General features: G+C 38.5%; 1 protein-coding gene across 2 annotated transcripts in view; it reads left to right on the top strand.

Annotated features, from left to right (window-relative positions):
* Positions 1 to 36: 36 nt before the first annotated feature.
* Positions 37 to 14,223, top strand: part of COPA (COPI coat complex subunit alpha) — a 52,134-nt gene continuing 37,947 nt past the window's right edge. Inside the window, exons 1-6 of one of the 2 annotated variants that reach the window (XM_004448413.5) lie at positions 37 to 199; positions 3,266 to 3,379; positions 3,578 to 3,651; positions 7,432 to 7,512; positions 9,286 to 9,362; positions 10,068 to 10,177. In XM_004448413.5, coding sequence (XP_004448470.1) covers positions 160 to 199; positions 3,266 to 3,379; positions 3,578 to 3,651; positions 7,432 to 7,512; positions 9,286 to 9,362; positions 10,068 to 10,177 — 496 coding nt within the window. In that variant the 5' untranslated portion in view covers positions 37 to 159. The remainder of the gene's footprint in view (positions 200 to 3,265; positions 3,380 to 3,577; positions 3,652 to 7,431; positions 7,513 to 9,285; positions 9,363 to 10,067; positions 10,178 to 14,223) is intronic. The other variant, XM_071207523.1, reaches the window with a different exon arrangement.

Here is a 14,223-nt window from a genome sequence, read left to right as displayed (position 1 = left end):
CTGGAGCCGTCTCTGTGGTCCGGAGCTCCAGAAGCCGGAAGTTCGAGTTTTGAGAAGCTTCCGGCGTTTGTGGCCGCAGGGAGCTGACGTGGAGGCTACCGAAGGACAGCAGGGAGTGGCGGGGCTCCGAGTGGGGCCTCGAAGCCGGACGTCCAAAGGATGCTAACTAAGTTCGAGACCAAGAGCGCGCGGGTCAAAGGTAATGGAGAAGAAAGGGGGAAACACTGAGAATGGATGTCAGGGGCGGTGCTGACTTGGGGGAAGAGAGAGGGGATAGACGTGCCGGCCGAATTGGATCCACTGGAGGGAGGTTAGGCCTAGCGGTCGGTTTTCCAGTCTTCTTTTCACTGTCGTGCCCTGGGCTCTGATTTACCTACAAAGCGGTCTCCGCCCCGCGGTCTCCCAGGCCCGCTCCCTGTTCTTTCCCTGCTCCTTCCCTCCTAGGTAGGGGCTGTGCTCCCCACTTTTGCTCTTCTCCTTCCGAGTCCCTGTGACCTCTTTGGCTTTTTGCTGACCATCTTGTGGGGAATTGCTCTGAGCCTTAGGTCTCAACTTGTTTAATATGCTAATCAGTAGCTTTTTCAGAGATGAGCAGTCGCCACTTAAGGAGGCCTTAGGTGCGCCACATCAACAGTGGGATTTATTTCCTACTCTGAAACAGGGCATTGGGGTCCCTAGTCATCAGTCAAGCTTGATAGGGTTGCCAGATAAAATACGGGACTTGATTAAATTTGGATTTCCGATAAACAATGAATAATTTTTTTGATGTTGTTCGATATCCTATTTAACTAGGCATCCTGTAATTTTATTTGCAAAATGTGGCAGCTCAAGAGCTTGAGTATATAGCAGTGCTGGGTGGGAGCAAATGCCTGAGATGGCAGTAGTAGTCTCTTAGAATGTTGGAATGACAAAGGCTATAGAAGTAAGGTTTATTGAGATTTGGGAAAAAATGATATCTAGACTATTTAATAAGATGCAGCATGCCAAAGTATTTAGGAACTTGGCTTTGGAATCCTGAAACACCCACCAGCAAGCTGTATGACCTTGGGCAACTTATTTAACATCTCTAAATTTTTATTTCCTCATTTGTCAAATGTGAGTAATAATCTTTTATAGAGAGAATTAAGATGAGAAGGTATATGGAAAGTGCTTATTAGGGTGCCTGATAGTGCTTTAATAAATGGAGGCCATTACTAATGTGAGAATGGATTCCAAGCAGCTTTTAAGTCATATGGGAATATTGATCATGAAGGGTACCATTAAGAATTTCTGGGACCTGAATGTTCAAAATGGATCTTCTTAATCTTTGAGTTTTCATTTCTGTTCCTAATAACTTATTAGGCAGTAGAGAAGGAAAGTGAAAAAAAGTGGAAAAAAACAGATGTCATAATATTTAAATGTTAATATCCATTACTATTTCTGCATATCATAAGAAAAGAAATGAACAACCTAATGGAAAAATAGACAAAGAAAAAATGAACAATTTAGAAGAACAGTAAATGCTCAATAAACAAATGAAAATATGCTCCACCTCACTAATAATGAAAAAAAATGCCAAAAAAAGGAGAGGTACCATTTTTTTGTTTGTTTCTTTTAAATTAGAAAAAACAAACAAAATAATAAATAACCGATAACATCCCCTGTTGGCCGAAGTGTGGTAAAATGAGTACCTTCATAAACTTGGTAAAAGTGTATCTTGAAACAGCCTTTTTTGCAATTAAACAAAATAGTAGTAATGCAAACCAGCTAAATTATGAATAAAAGTAAGTCATGTTTTTGATAACTAATAGGAGTGGGGAAACTATGCTCCCCAATGGAATAATTTTAAAATGTGGTACATTTGTACTGTACAGTTGTTAAAATGAATGAGGCTATGTTTATATGTGCTTAAGTGTAATAAGATCCTTGATACATAGTTAAGTGAGAAAAGATGTTTGTAGTGCAGCATTATAATGGGATCCTTATTTTCATAAGATGAATAAGGTCTGTGTTTACATTTAATTGCATTAAAAATCTGAAAGGATACACTCATCACTGTTAACAATAGTTGCCTCTGGGGACCTCCATATCTGTTCATGATAGAGTAGCAGGGGTCAGATTTATCTTTCTACTTTAAACAACTATACAGTTGAATAAAATGCATGAAACAAAGATTTTTAGACATTGGACAGTAGGCAGTGCAGGAGAGTAATACTTGAGAAAGAGAAATGATTGAAGTGAGTCCTGTGACTGTTTCAGCTTATTATCTGGAGAGAGTCTCCAGGCTGCAGTGCAGGGAAGGGGAAGAGTCCTGTGGTCTCACTGAGTTGAGCAATCAGTTTAGAATATGGGGAAACCAAGATGATTAGAATTTACTGGACAAATATCAGGGAAGAGGGATCTGTGCAGAAAGAGCATTGGAGGTCTGCAAGATACCTACTTGGACTGAGTACTGATCTGCACATGCATGTGAGGAAACTACCCAAGGTCTGGGAAAGAACCATTGAAAAGGAGAAAGTGAAACAATCCCTGGAGCTCATACAGGTCTGGGAATAGTTTTTGTTTCTGTGAGCCAGTGCAGAAAGATCTCCTAATATACAGGCCATTGAATAGAGACCTCAGATGAGCATTGCCTTAATAGTGATGCCAAATTAGCCTAGACTAAAAGCTGCTTTGGATGCACCCTAACAAAGTTTAAAAGCAAGCTTCTAAAGGATCAAAATGATTCCAAGTAACTTAACTGCATCCTAGAACAAAGCCCAGCAATATTTAAAGGAATATAATAAAAATCTAACCAGATGTCTGATATCCAATCAAAAATGATCAGGCCTGGGTGTGGACGTGGCTCAACTGATAGAGCATCTGCCTACCGTATGGGAGTGCCCAGGGTTCGAGACCCAGGGCCTCCTGACCCGTGTGGTGAGCTTGCCCACGTGCAGAGCTGCCGCGTGCAAGGAGTGCTGTGCCCCACATGAAAGGAGTGTGCGCTGCAAGGGGAGCTGCCTTGTGCAAAAAAAGCACCACCCGCCCAGGAGTGGCACTGCACACTCAGAGAGCTGATTGATGCACAAGATGATGCAACGAAAAAGAGACACAGTTTCCTGGTGCCCCCAAGGGTACAAGTGGATTGGGGGGGTGGGAAGAAAGAAAGAAATAAAAATAAACCTTTAAAAAAAAATGATAAGGTCTGTTCGATGAATTAACCTAGCTGTTTCTTTTCCTTATTCAGATTGGACAGAAGGTAACATACGGATATTAATTCATTGTATCATTCTCTTTTTCCCAGGACTCAGTTTTCATCCCAAAAGACCCTGGATCCTGACCAGTTTACACAATGGTGTCATCCAGTTATGGGACTATCGCATGTGCACCCTCATTGACAAGTTTGATGAACACGATGGTAAGATAGTTCCTAGGGGGAAGTTCTCTAACAATATAAGTATTATCATTTGATGTGATTTAAGCCTTGTTTGATGATAACTACTTTTAGGATTAAAGAATGTGAAAGGGATAGAACTAAAAAATTCTGAGTAGAAATCTCCTTAGAGATTAGAAACAATAGATTTCTTTAACATGCATTGCCTGCCTTCTCCCCCAGGTCCAGTACGAGGCATTGACTTCCATAAGCAACAGCCACTATTTGTCTCAGGAGGAGATGACTATAAGATTAAGGTACAGAATATTTGCCATGACTGGGAGAAAAGGAAAGAAGGATATGAGAAGGTTTGAGAATTGTAGAAGGGACTAAAAGACTGGACATCTTATGCTTACAGAGCTCAGGCTTTTGGAATAAGCATTTATCCAGCAAACATTTTTTTAATGCTTACTGTGTGCCAGGCATTGCTCTATTTTTTTGGGAGTTCAAAACTAAGTAAGAAATGGTATCTGTTCCCAAGGTGCTTTTTTCCCAGTAGAGGAGATAAACATAGTCCCATATACTAGCATGTACAGTTTGGTGAATGATATATTGGAGAGAGATGCGGTAGAGAAGGGCAATACAGTGCAAAGTCAAAAAAGCCCAACATAGCTTGATACATTTAAATAACTAACTTGTTTTGTATGGATAAAACTTGGGAGAAAGGCGAAAGAACAGGTAGAAGATAAGAGGGTCCAAATCATAGAGTACTAGTTTAGAAAGCTCAGAGTTTGGATATTACTGGATAGATAACTAGGAGCCATTAAAGGGTTTTAAAACGAGTGATATCAGAATTACATGTTTTTTAAAAAGGTTATAAGGGCGGTAGTGTAAAGAATAGATTGGGTGAGTTAGGCAAGATTGGAGGCTAAGAGTCCAATCAGGAGGTTGTTGTGGAAGTCTGTGTGAGAGATAAACAGAGATGAAGCAGTAGCATCTGAGATAGAGGTGAATGTGAGAGCTTAAGGAAAGACTCCATAAGCCTGTTGGATGCATGTTGTGGGGCTGATAAGAGGAAACAGGTAAGATGAATTTCAGGCTTCTAGCTTAGATTGCAGCAGTGCCTTTAACCAGTAAGAGGAAAACAAAAGGATGAACAGCTTTCCGGTGTGGAGAGAGGGTGGGTAATGCATTCCATTTTGCCTTGATGAGTTTGAGGTACTTAGGGGACAGTCAGGTAGAGTTTTAAGTGCGCTAGAGATACGTTTGGGAGTTGTCATCATGAAGGAGGGAATCAAAGCAGAAGAAGATCACTTAGGGAGCATAACGGGTTGGTTGAGAACAAAGGGAGAGAGCAGACAGTAAGCAAGCAGCAAGGGTGGGGGATAAATAAGTAAGATAAACCTTAAAAAAAAAGCTTAGGGAGGTAGAGTTAGTATGGGGAAGTGGGAAAGAATGATTGAAGAGGTAAGAGACCAATTAAGAGGGTAAAGCAGAAGTTTTGGAAGCCAAGGAAGGAGACAGTTTTGGGAAGGAGAAAGTGTTCAAGATAAGATGAAGTATGAGAAGTAACGTTTGGATTATTTAATTAGAAGAGCATTAGTGATTTTAGCACTTTAATATGAAGTAAGGAAGCATACACAATATAGGCAGTTCCTTGAAGCTTGACTGAAAATAAGGCAAAAACTGGAGCCAGAGGCTTCTATTTGTAAAAATAATCTAGTTTTGCTCTATTTACTCTCACAAGTTGGTTTCATTAAGTGTATATTTCCAATTAAGCCAGTGAAATTTATTAATACTTCATTAAAAAGATAAAATCTTTTTCAGATACTACCTCACGAAATTATATGTTGTAGATTATACAACAATTTAGGTGACAGGAGTAAAAAGTGATAGATGCCTGCAGAGAAAACGGGCAGTAGAATTACAGGAAGGACAGTTCTGTTCTTTCTTCTAGTTTTTAGGCCCTGCATCCTAGGGCCAGTTAGTGAAAGGTCAGACCACACGATAGACTTCAAAAGCCCCTGAAGTGGAGAGCAGAGTGCATGCTTCTCATGTTTGAGATCCTGGGTTCAATCCCTGGTACCTCCTTGAAAAGAAACAAACAAACAAAAAACAGCCCCATAGGGTACAATGTCATTGTAATTATTCTAGGAAAGTATTTGTTATTTATAGTATGATTAATCATTGACTATCAAGAATGGTTAAATTAGAAAAAATAAAAGATAGAAAACAAAACAAGAAAAAAAATGGTTAAATTAATATTCTTATAATCTCTTAAAAGAAAGAACTGGGTAACATTTAAGAAAAATTTCCAAAGTGATTATTTTTGAAAAGGAGTTATATTCTATTTATAGGAAATGTCAGGGTTAAGCAAATCTATAGTGACAGATAGTAGATAAGTGGTTGCATAGGATTGGGGTTGGGCGGAATTGGGGAGTGACTGGGTCTTTTTCAGGTGATGAGAATGTTCTAAAATTGATTGTGATGGTTGCACAATTCTTAATACACGAAAAACCATTGGATTCTACACTTTAAATGGGTGATTGGATGGTATGTGAATCATATATCAAGAAAGCTGTTATTTTTTTAAAAAGGAATTATTAGCTAACCTCATGGGTATATGGTGTTATGCCATGGTTTTAATTTACATTTCTCTAATGAATAATACAGTTGAAAACTTTTTCATAAAACAAGAAGAGGTTAATTTACAAAAGTCATGTCTACACATCATATCATTGGATACATCCAAATAAATATAGCTTTAATATTATCCTCATTTATAAAATAAGACAGGAAGTCAAGCAAATGGCCAGATTATTGGTCTGTTCAGGATTCATAAGTCTGGAGTTGAGTAGAGGACATCAAAGGAATCAAGGCCATTTGAAGCTTAGAAATATGAAAATTTAAAACACTGAATTCTATAAGGGAAAAAAAATCCATAGAATACTGTTTATGGTATGATCTAATTTGAGTGAAACTCCAATGTATACATATGTATTTTTATACATATGAATGAACAAATGGGATGAAGGCTTTGAAATACTTTTGCTTTTTGTTACTTCCCTTTTCTCATTTTTCTACATACTTAGCATCTACTAAGTGTCAGCCACTATGCTAGATGTTAGCTAGGGATATAATGTTGTACAGTGAGGGACAAGGAACCAGCCTTTGAGCATACATTCTTGTTTAGAAGATCATCTTTTGGGGTTGTTCAAATATTAAAACTAGTGTTACTTTTTATCTTTCTTTTTGGTAATTTACAAAAGAAAATTATTTTAAATTTTTTAATTAAAAAAAGCAAGCTACAAGTAACAAGCTGGCTCAGATAAATTATAAACAAAAATTTTGAAGGAAAAAAAGCATCCGACTCTCACTTTTGTACTTTTTGGGGGGTTTTTCTGCATGTGGAGGATGAGCTAGCTGACATTTTTGGTCCTGATTTTAGTGCTTTTTTCAGTTGTGTCCATTGATATCTGGTACTTTGGTAGTTGATTCAGCTTCGTACCTAAATATATTTTTTTCTCTGCTTAGTTCAGCCTAACTGAACAATGTAGTGTTTTCTGTAGTAATGAATTAAAGTTTGCTTGCATAATAGGTGAGTACAGACTATGAATGTATGGGCATCAATTTGCCACCAGTTAGGAGTCTAAGAAGATGATACCATATGCTGTATTATTGTATCCCTTGGTATCATGGTATCTGTTCCCCCTTTTTTTCCCCTGAGCCCTATAAGGTGATAGGTGAAGTACTAAGGGGGTCTGTTAAAGCTGAGGAGAATACAATTATGCACTAGAAAGAAAAGTTTAAATTTAACCTCTAATAAGTTTCTTGTCTCATGTTATTAAGTAGAGATGGTTTCTCCCCAAAGAAAGGAAAAATCTTAATTTTTTCTCTTTTGCCCCCCGCCCCCCTCCCCCATGTTGTTTAGCTAACCTATATTTTCACCCTTGGTCTTCTTCCCTCCAACCTAAAACAAGACTCCCAAGGTATTTCGCCTGATTTAGAAATGCCAAAATACAAATCCATACTTGTTTTTTGAGAAACCTGGGCCTTTGAGAAACCCAAGACCCTTACTTGGATTTCTGTCTTTGCAGGTGTGGAATTATAAACTTAGGCGCTGTCTCTTCACATTGCTTGGGCACTTAGATTACATTCGGACCACATTTTTTCATCATGTAAGTAAAAACCCATAGGAATCTTCTCCGTGGTCGTTAAGAACCTGTGCTTTAATAACAAAATTAAGTTGTTGGAGTGGCTCTTCTGGGGTCTGTGTGGTTTTGACTGTTCTACTTTGTTTCCTTTGGTGAAAGAAAGAACTCAGAGTTATTTTGAATTTAATTTAACTGAATTCAGAGGTGTCTATGAAAAAGCCATTGTTTCTCTGTAGAGAATAGTGGAAATTTGACTTCTGATTTGCTAAGCCAGCAAACAAAAGTTTACAAGCTAATCCCATGTGAAATATTATTAGTAAATAGTAGGTATGTCTAAAGAAAGGCCAAGCTGAGATGTCATTTTGATGCACTAATTAATGTTTTGAAGCATTCAATCATGCCCTTCTAGCCTAAGATTTTAGGGTCTGGCAGCAGTACTCCAGGTTTATGGCCTTTGATCTGTGAGGTACTGTAGTGGACTTACTCAGTTACAGATTGGAAACTCCCAGCCTTTTAATCCAGTCCCAACCTGGCTGGATCTCCTTATAATTCTGTGTATTAGACTTAACTTATACTATCCCTTCACCTTCAGTAAATGAAGTCTCTTGAATTGATTTAGAAAGAATATGATGAAATAAATTAGAATTTCCTGACTGAATATTGTTTATTTCCTCCTTTAAATTTAAAAGGGAAATATGTCTTTCTGGAATAATTTGCCTATTTGAAAAGGGAGATATTTTAATGGGGCAGGATAGAATGATTGAAAAATTACTACTGAAACATTTGAGAATGATAACTGCTCAATAAAATGAACTATTAGATATAAACTATTTGTCAATAGACTTCAAAAAGGCTAAATTGTCTTTCCATATTACTTTCTGCTTTGATTAATTTCTTGAGACTAGATGGCCTGACCGAAAGAAGTCAAAACTATACATGAATATTCCATCTTCGTTTTAAAAAAGGAAAATCCTCTCATAGGATCTTAATTTATATGAGTAGCTAGATAGAAATATACATGCTGCATCTGTATAAAAGCAAAAATAGATATGTATTACAATATTTGTCTCTCTCTGCCTCTGAGATTCTAATATGCCTTTGTCTGGCGTCTATTAAACCTTTTTTTTTTTTCCGAAGATTTATTTATTTATTTATTCCCAACCCCCACCCCATTGTCTGCTCTCTGTGTCCATTTGCTGTGTGTGCCTCTGTGTCTGCTTGTATTCTCATTAGCAGCTCCAGGAACAGATTCTGGGATCTTAGGGAGTGGGAGAGAGGTGATTATTCTCTTGCACCACCTCAGCTCCCTGGTCTGCTATGTCTTCTTATTTTCTCTCCTCTATGTCTCTTGTGTTATGTTGCTGCGCCAGCTCTCTGTGTCGGCCGGCACTCTTGCGTGGGGCTACGTTCCCATGCAGGTTGGCACTCCTGTACGGGGCCACATTCCCATGTGGGCTGGCACTCTGTGTGGGCCAGCTCACTGTGTGGGCCAGCTCATCTTCACCAGAAGACCCTGGGCATTGAACCCTGGACCTCCTATATTGTAGACGGAAGCCCAGTTGGTTGAGCCACATTCATTTCCCTCTATTAAATCTTACAGGGCAAAGTACCAAAGTTGGAAAAGCTGCTAGAGTATTAGAGAGAAGACAACTAGCCTAATATCAAAAGTATCAGCCCCTTTGATAATATAGCTAAAACATTAGGCAATGGAATGATCCCCCAAAAAGAAAGAGTTTCAGGAGCCTAAGAAGACAAGTTTGTTTAATGTTCAGACCTTTTACTTGGGCTCTCTTTCAGGAGTATCCATGGATTCTGAGTGCCTCAGATGATCAGACCATCCGAGTGTGGAACTGGCAGTCAAGGACCTGTGTCTGGTAAAGCTGGAGGCAGAGCACTCAAAATGACTCTTAATTCTTCCTTTATTTTTCATTTTCAGCTTCTGTTAAGAGTAATCCTTCCCCTTTCCAAAGAGGCTATGTCTGCTGGTTAATTACTGATTATATTTGTAAGATGCTTTCAAGTACAAAATGATAAATACAGAAGAATCTCATTAGTAATGTCTGATCTAGATTTTCTGTTCATTTCATACCAGGGAAAGGAAGTCATAGCTAGGCTTTTAGAACTGTACCTTTAAACTGGTTTATTAGCTCTTTTCCCATAAAGCCTGAGCCAAGGTCTAGACCTCTGTTCTACTTTGTGTTTGGGTCTGGAGTTGTACATAGAGCTTTCCGTGAAGACATAAGGATCATCTAAAATGATACCCTTTAAGGGGGATACTCCACTAAATTCTAGAAGAAAAATTCCAGTACGAATTACTAAGATTTCATTTATTTTGATATTTTAATGTCTTTAATCTGAGAAGAATACTATGCAATCTCAGTTCTTAAATTTGTGATATTTAAACACTAAAGTATTTTAGGAAGAAAAGAGTTAATGTTAAAATAGCAAACTGTTTATTAGTTTAGAATTGTTAGTATAATTGGATAAGTATCTGTTGAATATGGAGAATGATATTTAATGTAGTAGTCTGTTAATTTCTGCATCTAATTTGTTATTGCCCTTCTTTTTTCTTTTTGCAGTGTGTTAACAGGGCACAACCACTATGTAATGTGTGCTCAGTTCCATCCTTCAGAAGATCTGGTTGTATCAGCCAGCCTGGACCAGACTGTGCGCGTTTGGGATATTTCTGGTGAGCTACCCAAGTTCAGGGGGAGCCGAGTCACATCTGGCACAAAACTGCAATTGCTTAAAATAGCAAGGGTATTTGACTTAGAACAGGAATATTTGGAATCTTTGTTTTTGAGGGTATTGAATCTGCTTCCGTGGTTCTTTTTATTGGAGGTATTCCATAAGGAAAGTGATTGTTGTGGAAAATTCATTTTAACTTGAAGAAATATTCACTTCATAGTTTGATCAGTTTTTATTTAAAATCTATATATTTTGGGGAGTATTTGATTAAGAATTAAGCTTTTTTCATTGAAATAAAAAAATACATGCTTAACAAAAATGAATTTTGAGAATACCTTAGTGCAGTGAAACAGGACTCTTGAATCCTTTTGCCGCTTTTAGAAATATGAAAGTCCTTCTATTAGATTTCTTTCTAATGTAAGGAACTTTAAGGGTAGAGAGAGGTTTATGGCCAAAATACCTTTTAATGACAGACTTCTAGTAGACTGGTAAGGCCAGAAATTAAATTACTTGTAAGTTGGATATTGGGGTAATCCCTCCTTTCACAGTCCATATATCTTGATTTTGAGGCTGTGATTTAAATGCTTAGTGCTCTGTGGTGGAAATCTAAGAAATTGCTAACCAGAGAATTAAAATACAGGGGTAAGGCTGTACCTATGAAATAGACATGCTGGATAGATGGAAGTGCCTTGTTGAGTGTTGGAATAGGGAAGAGTATCTAAATGCCATAGTTCTCTTACCAGTTAAAATTGTTTGGGGGAGCAAATATAGCTCAAGTGGTTGAGTGCCTGCTTCCCACTTATGAGGTCCCAGGTTCAATCCATAGTACTGCCTAAAAACAAAAAACTAAAAACAAGTAAACAAATGAAAAAACCAACTCGGGGAAGCCAGTGTAGCATTAACTTCCCACCTACAAGGTTCTGGGTTCAATCCCTGGCCCTAGTACCAAAAAAAAAATTTGTTTGTCACTTGCTGAATTGTCTCCTATTCATTTTTTGCTGTACAAAATTTTAGAGATTGGGTTCTCTCAAAGAACAGTGGCTAGACTACAAAACAATGTTTTCATTCTATAAAAGGAAGGCCCCCCTCCTAGGTCCTTGCCTAATTTTTTTGCGTTAACAGAACAGTCTTCCTTCTGTATTATGCACAGCATAGAAATAAGCTGAAGGGAAATGGGGACAATTGGAGAGTAGAACCTCTAGATCATGCTGTCTTTGCAATATTTGAAAGCTCAGAATTGTAAGGGAGTGGTGTAAACACAATTGGAGAGGGGATAGGACAATTGTACTCTCTTTCTCTAGGGCTTTTGCCATTGCAGTTTTTTGTCAGACTGAGTTGGCTTTTTGAAGTACACCTGGATGTGATCAGCCATGCCAACAGGAGGAGCTAGGCATAGGTGCTATGAGCCTGTGCCCTCTACTCTGCCAATACCAGGGATCTTAACATCCACTCTACCAATAACCTAGCTGTGGCTTTCTATGGTATTTCACTGTGCACACATTCAAAGCACCCTCTCTGTCTCAAAGTGTAGGAGCCTGATAGAATTGGATCCTGGCTTGTGATATTCCAGCCAAGGAGGGTTGATTATTTAGAATAAATAGCCTTTCTCAACTCGGGTTCTGTGAGATAATTAAGCCCTACAGAAAATACTTTAAGTGACTGTTTTCTCAATTCTCCCAAGAATATTATATAATTAATGGCATTCTAGATCATTAGAGAGACATTAATTCATTACATATCTTAACTGATGCTTTAGGCCATTTGGGCTTAATTCTTTCCAAGACCACTTGTTGAGAATGGTCTTATACTGCTCCCCTCTGAGAGTACTGTTTCAGCCACCTGATGCTAGCACAGTTTCTTCCCTGTGGTCTAGCTAAAACAAGTTGGGGCATTCAGGTGGAAGGATTCTAGCTGGTGGTCATGAAGTGCCCAAGGCAAGAAACACTTTTCCTTCACCTTTTATGGGCAGATAACATTTTTGCATCAGAATTAAGGACTCTAGATCAGAGAAGAGAGGGAGAGAGTATAACCCCAGTGGGTTATACTTGCTCTTGAATGTGTGAGGTGCATGGATTACTATACAACATTGTAATCGCTATGCCTCTGGTATGTGATAGTGAGAATTTTGTGCTAACTTGCTATACTAATGTTAATACACTCTTTCACCATTTTTACTTGTTATTCTGTATCCCTAACTTTCTTGACTTCCTTAACTAGAATGGAAGGAGATGCTCTGGTATTTAACCAAGTGGATAGAGCTTTGGGGTTAGGCTTTTGCATTTATTCTTTCCTTTTCTAGAGGTCAGCATACACTTTTCATCAGGTTATTTTTGCTTGGGTTCAAATAAATGCCAAACAAAGGAAGAGAAATTAGCTTTCAGGCCTGTTTGAGACCAACCAAAAGTTACTTCTGAGTAAGAGAATGGCCCCCAAATTTAGAGGACTGGTGGAAATTCTAATTTTTCTCTTTTAGAAAGAGGACACACTCTGAGCTAGGTAAGCAGTAAGAGAAATACAGATCTTTATAAAAGAAATGAGCTCCACTTAATGGGGGTTAGCTTAGCCTGAATCTTTTGTTGCCTGAAAAAAGCTATTTGTTTAGAAGGACATGTATTTACAATATAGATATAGAAGATAGGTTATTTCTTTGGCTTGAGCTTCCCGGTAAACTGATAGTTAAATTAATATGCTTACACTTTTGCATGTCAAGCCCATGTACTTCAGGCTCAATCTTTGAAATAGCTACTAAAAAAGTATTAATTTGCTGTCAGATTCTGTCCTCATCCCTCTTTTACTGCTTCCCCTGGTCCCCATTCAGAGGCATGTATCAAACTGGTCTGTTCTGAGAGTGTCCTCTTGTCCCTCTGGATTTGGGTAGCCTCTGTAGAAATTTTCCATTTGTCGTTCAGTGCTAGTGTGTGGCTTGTTGAAGGCGCAGATATTTCTTCTCTAAGTACCTTTTCACTGCCTGTCACTATTTATCTGTCTGTTTTTGTCCTTCCCCCCTTCCTGGATCATTACATGCTAGGGCAACAAAGGCTTCCATTCTGTCACACAGCTTTCCCTTTTAATGTGTTTGTTGAAGCTTATTGAAGGTGAGGTTCCTCACAGCTGTCTGTCTTTGTCTTCCTTTGTTCCCTTGAATCTGTTTCATACACCAGACTCATTAGAAAAAAGTTGACAGATCCCATTAAAGGGACAAGTGAGATAAGCGATGACAGGAAGCATCACTGTGATAATGTATTTTATGAAGCTTTGGGAGAGTGAATTGAAACAAAAAATGAAAAAACATCATCTTTGTTTCCCTCTACCTATTGGCTAAATGCTCATTTTGAACAGAGAACAGGTAATCAGAGCCAGCATGTACATTTAAGCGCTTGCTTTTCTCCTGTGCTGTTATTTAGGTGCCACTATAACAGAAGAAGAAATAGATGTAATTTTACTTTTTTAAAAAAAATTTCTCCCCCCCCCCCAATTGTCTGCTCTGTGTCCATTCGCTGTGTATTCTTCTGTGACCACTTCTGTCCTTATCAGTGGCACCGGAAATCTGTATTTCTTTTTGTTGCGTCATCTTGTTGTGTCAGCTCTCTGTGTGTGTGGCGCCATTCTTGGGCAGTCTGCACTTTCTTTCCCGCTGGGCGGCTCTCCTTACAGGGTGTACTCCTTGCGCGTGGGGCTCCCCTACACGGGGACACCCCTGCGTGTCAGGGCACTCCTTGCGTGCATCAGCACTGAGCATGGGCCAGCTGCACACAGGTCAGAGAGGCCCGGGGTTTGAACTGTGGACCTCCCATGTGGTAGGCAGATGCCTATCCATTGGGCCAAATGCTCTTCCATAGATGTAATTTTAAAGTGATGAATATAAACATAGTCATTGAAATTAAGGCTTCATTTATTTCTACTGATTCTAAATTTTTGGTTTGAAATTTTATGTCGTTTATTTTCAATGATAGGTTTTTTTGTTTTCCCCACTCTAGATAATTGTTTTTTATTTTACAAAGGCTAAGTAATCTTATCTCCTTTCTCCCCAAAATACTTCACAAAATA

The sequence above is a fragment of the Dasypus novemcinctus genome, chromosome 13, assembly GCF_030445035.2.
Source record: "Dasypus novemcinctus isolate mDasNov1 chromosome 13, mDasNov1.1.hap2, whole genome shotgun sequence".
In the NCBI taxonomy this organism is placed as follows: domain Eukaryota; kingdom Metazoa; phylum Chordata; class Mammalia; order Cingulata; family Dasypodidae; genus Dasypus; species Dasypus novemcinctus.
Note: the sequence above shows the minus strand (reverse complement) of the source record. Positions and strands in the feature narration are given on the sequence as shown.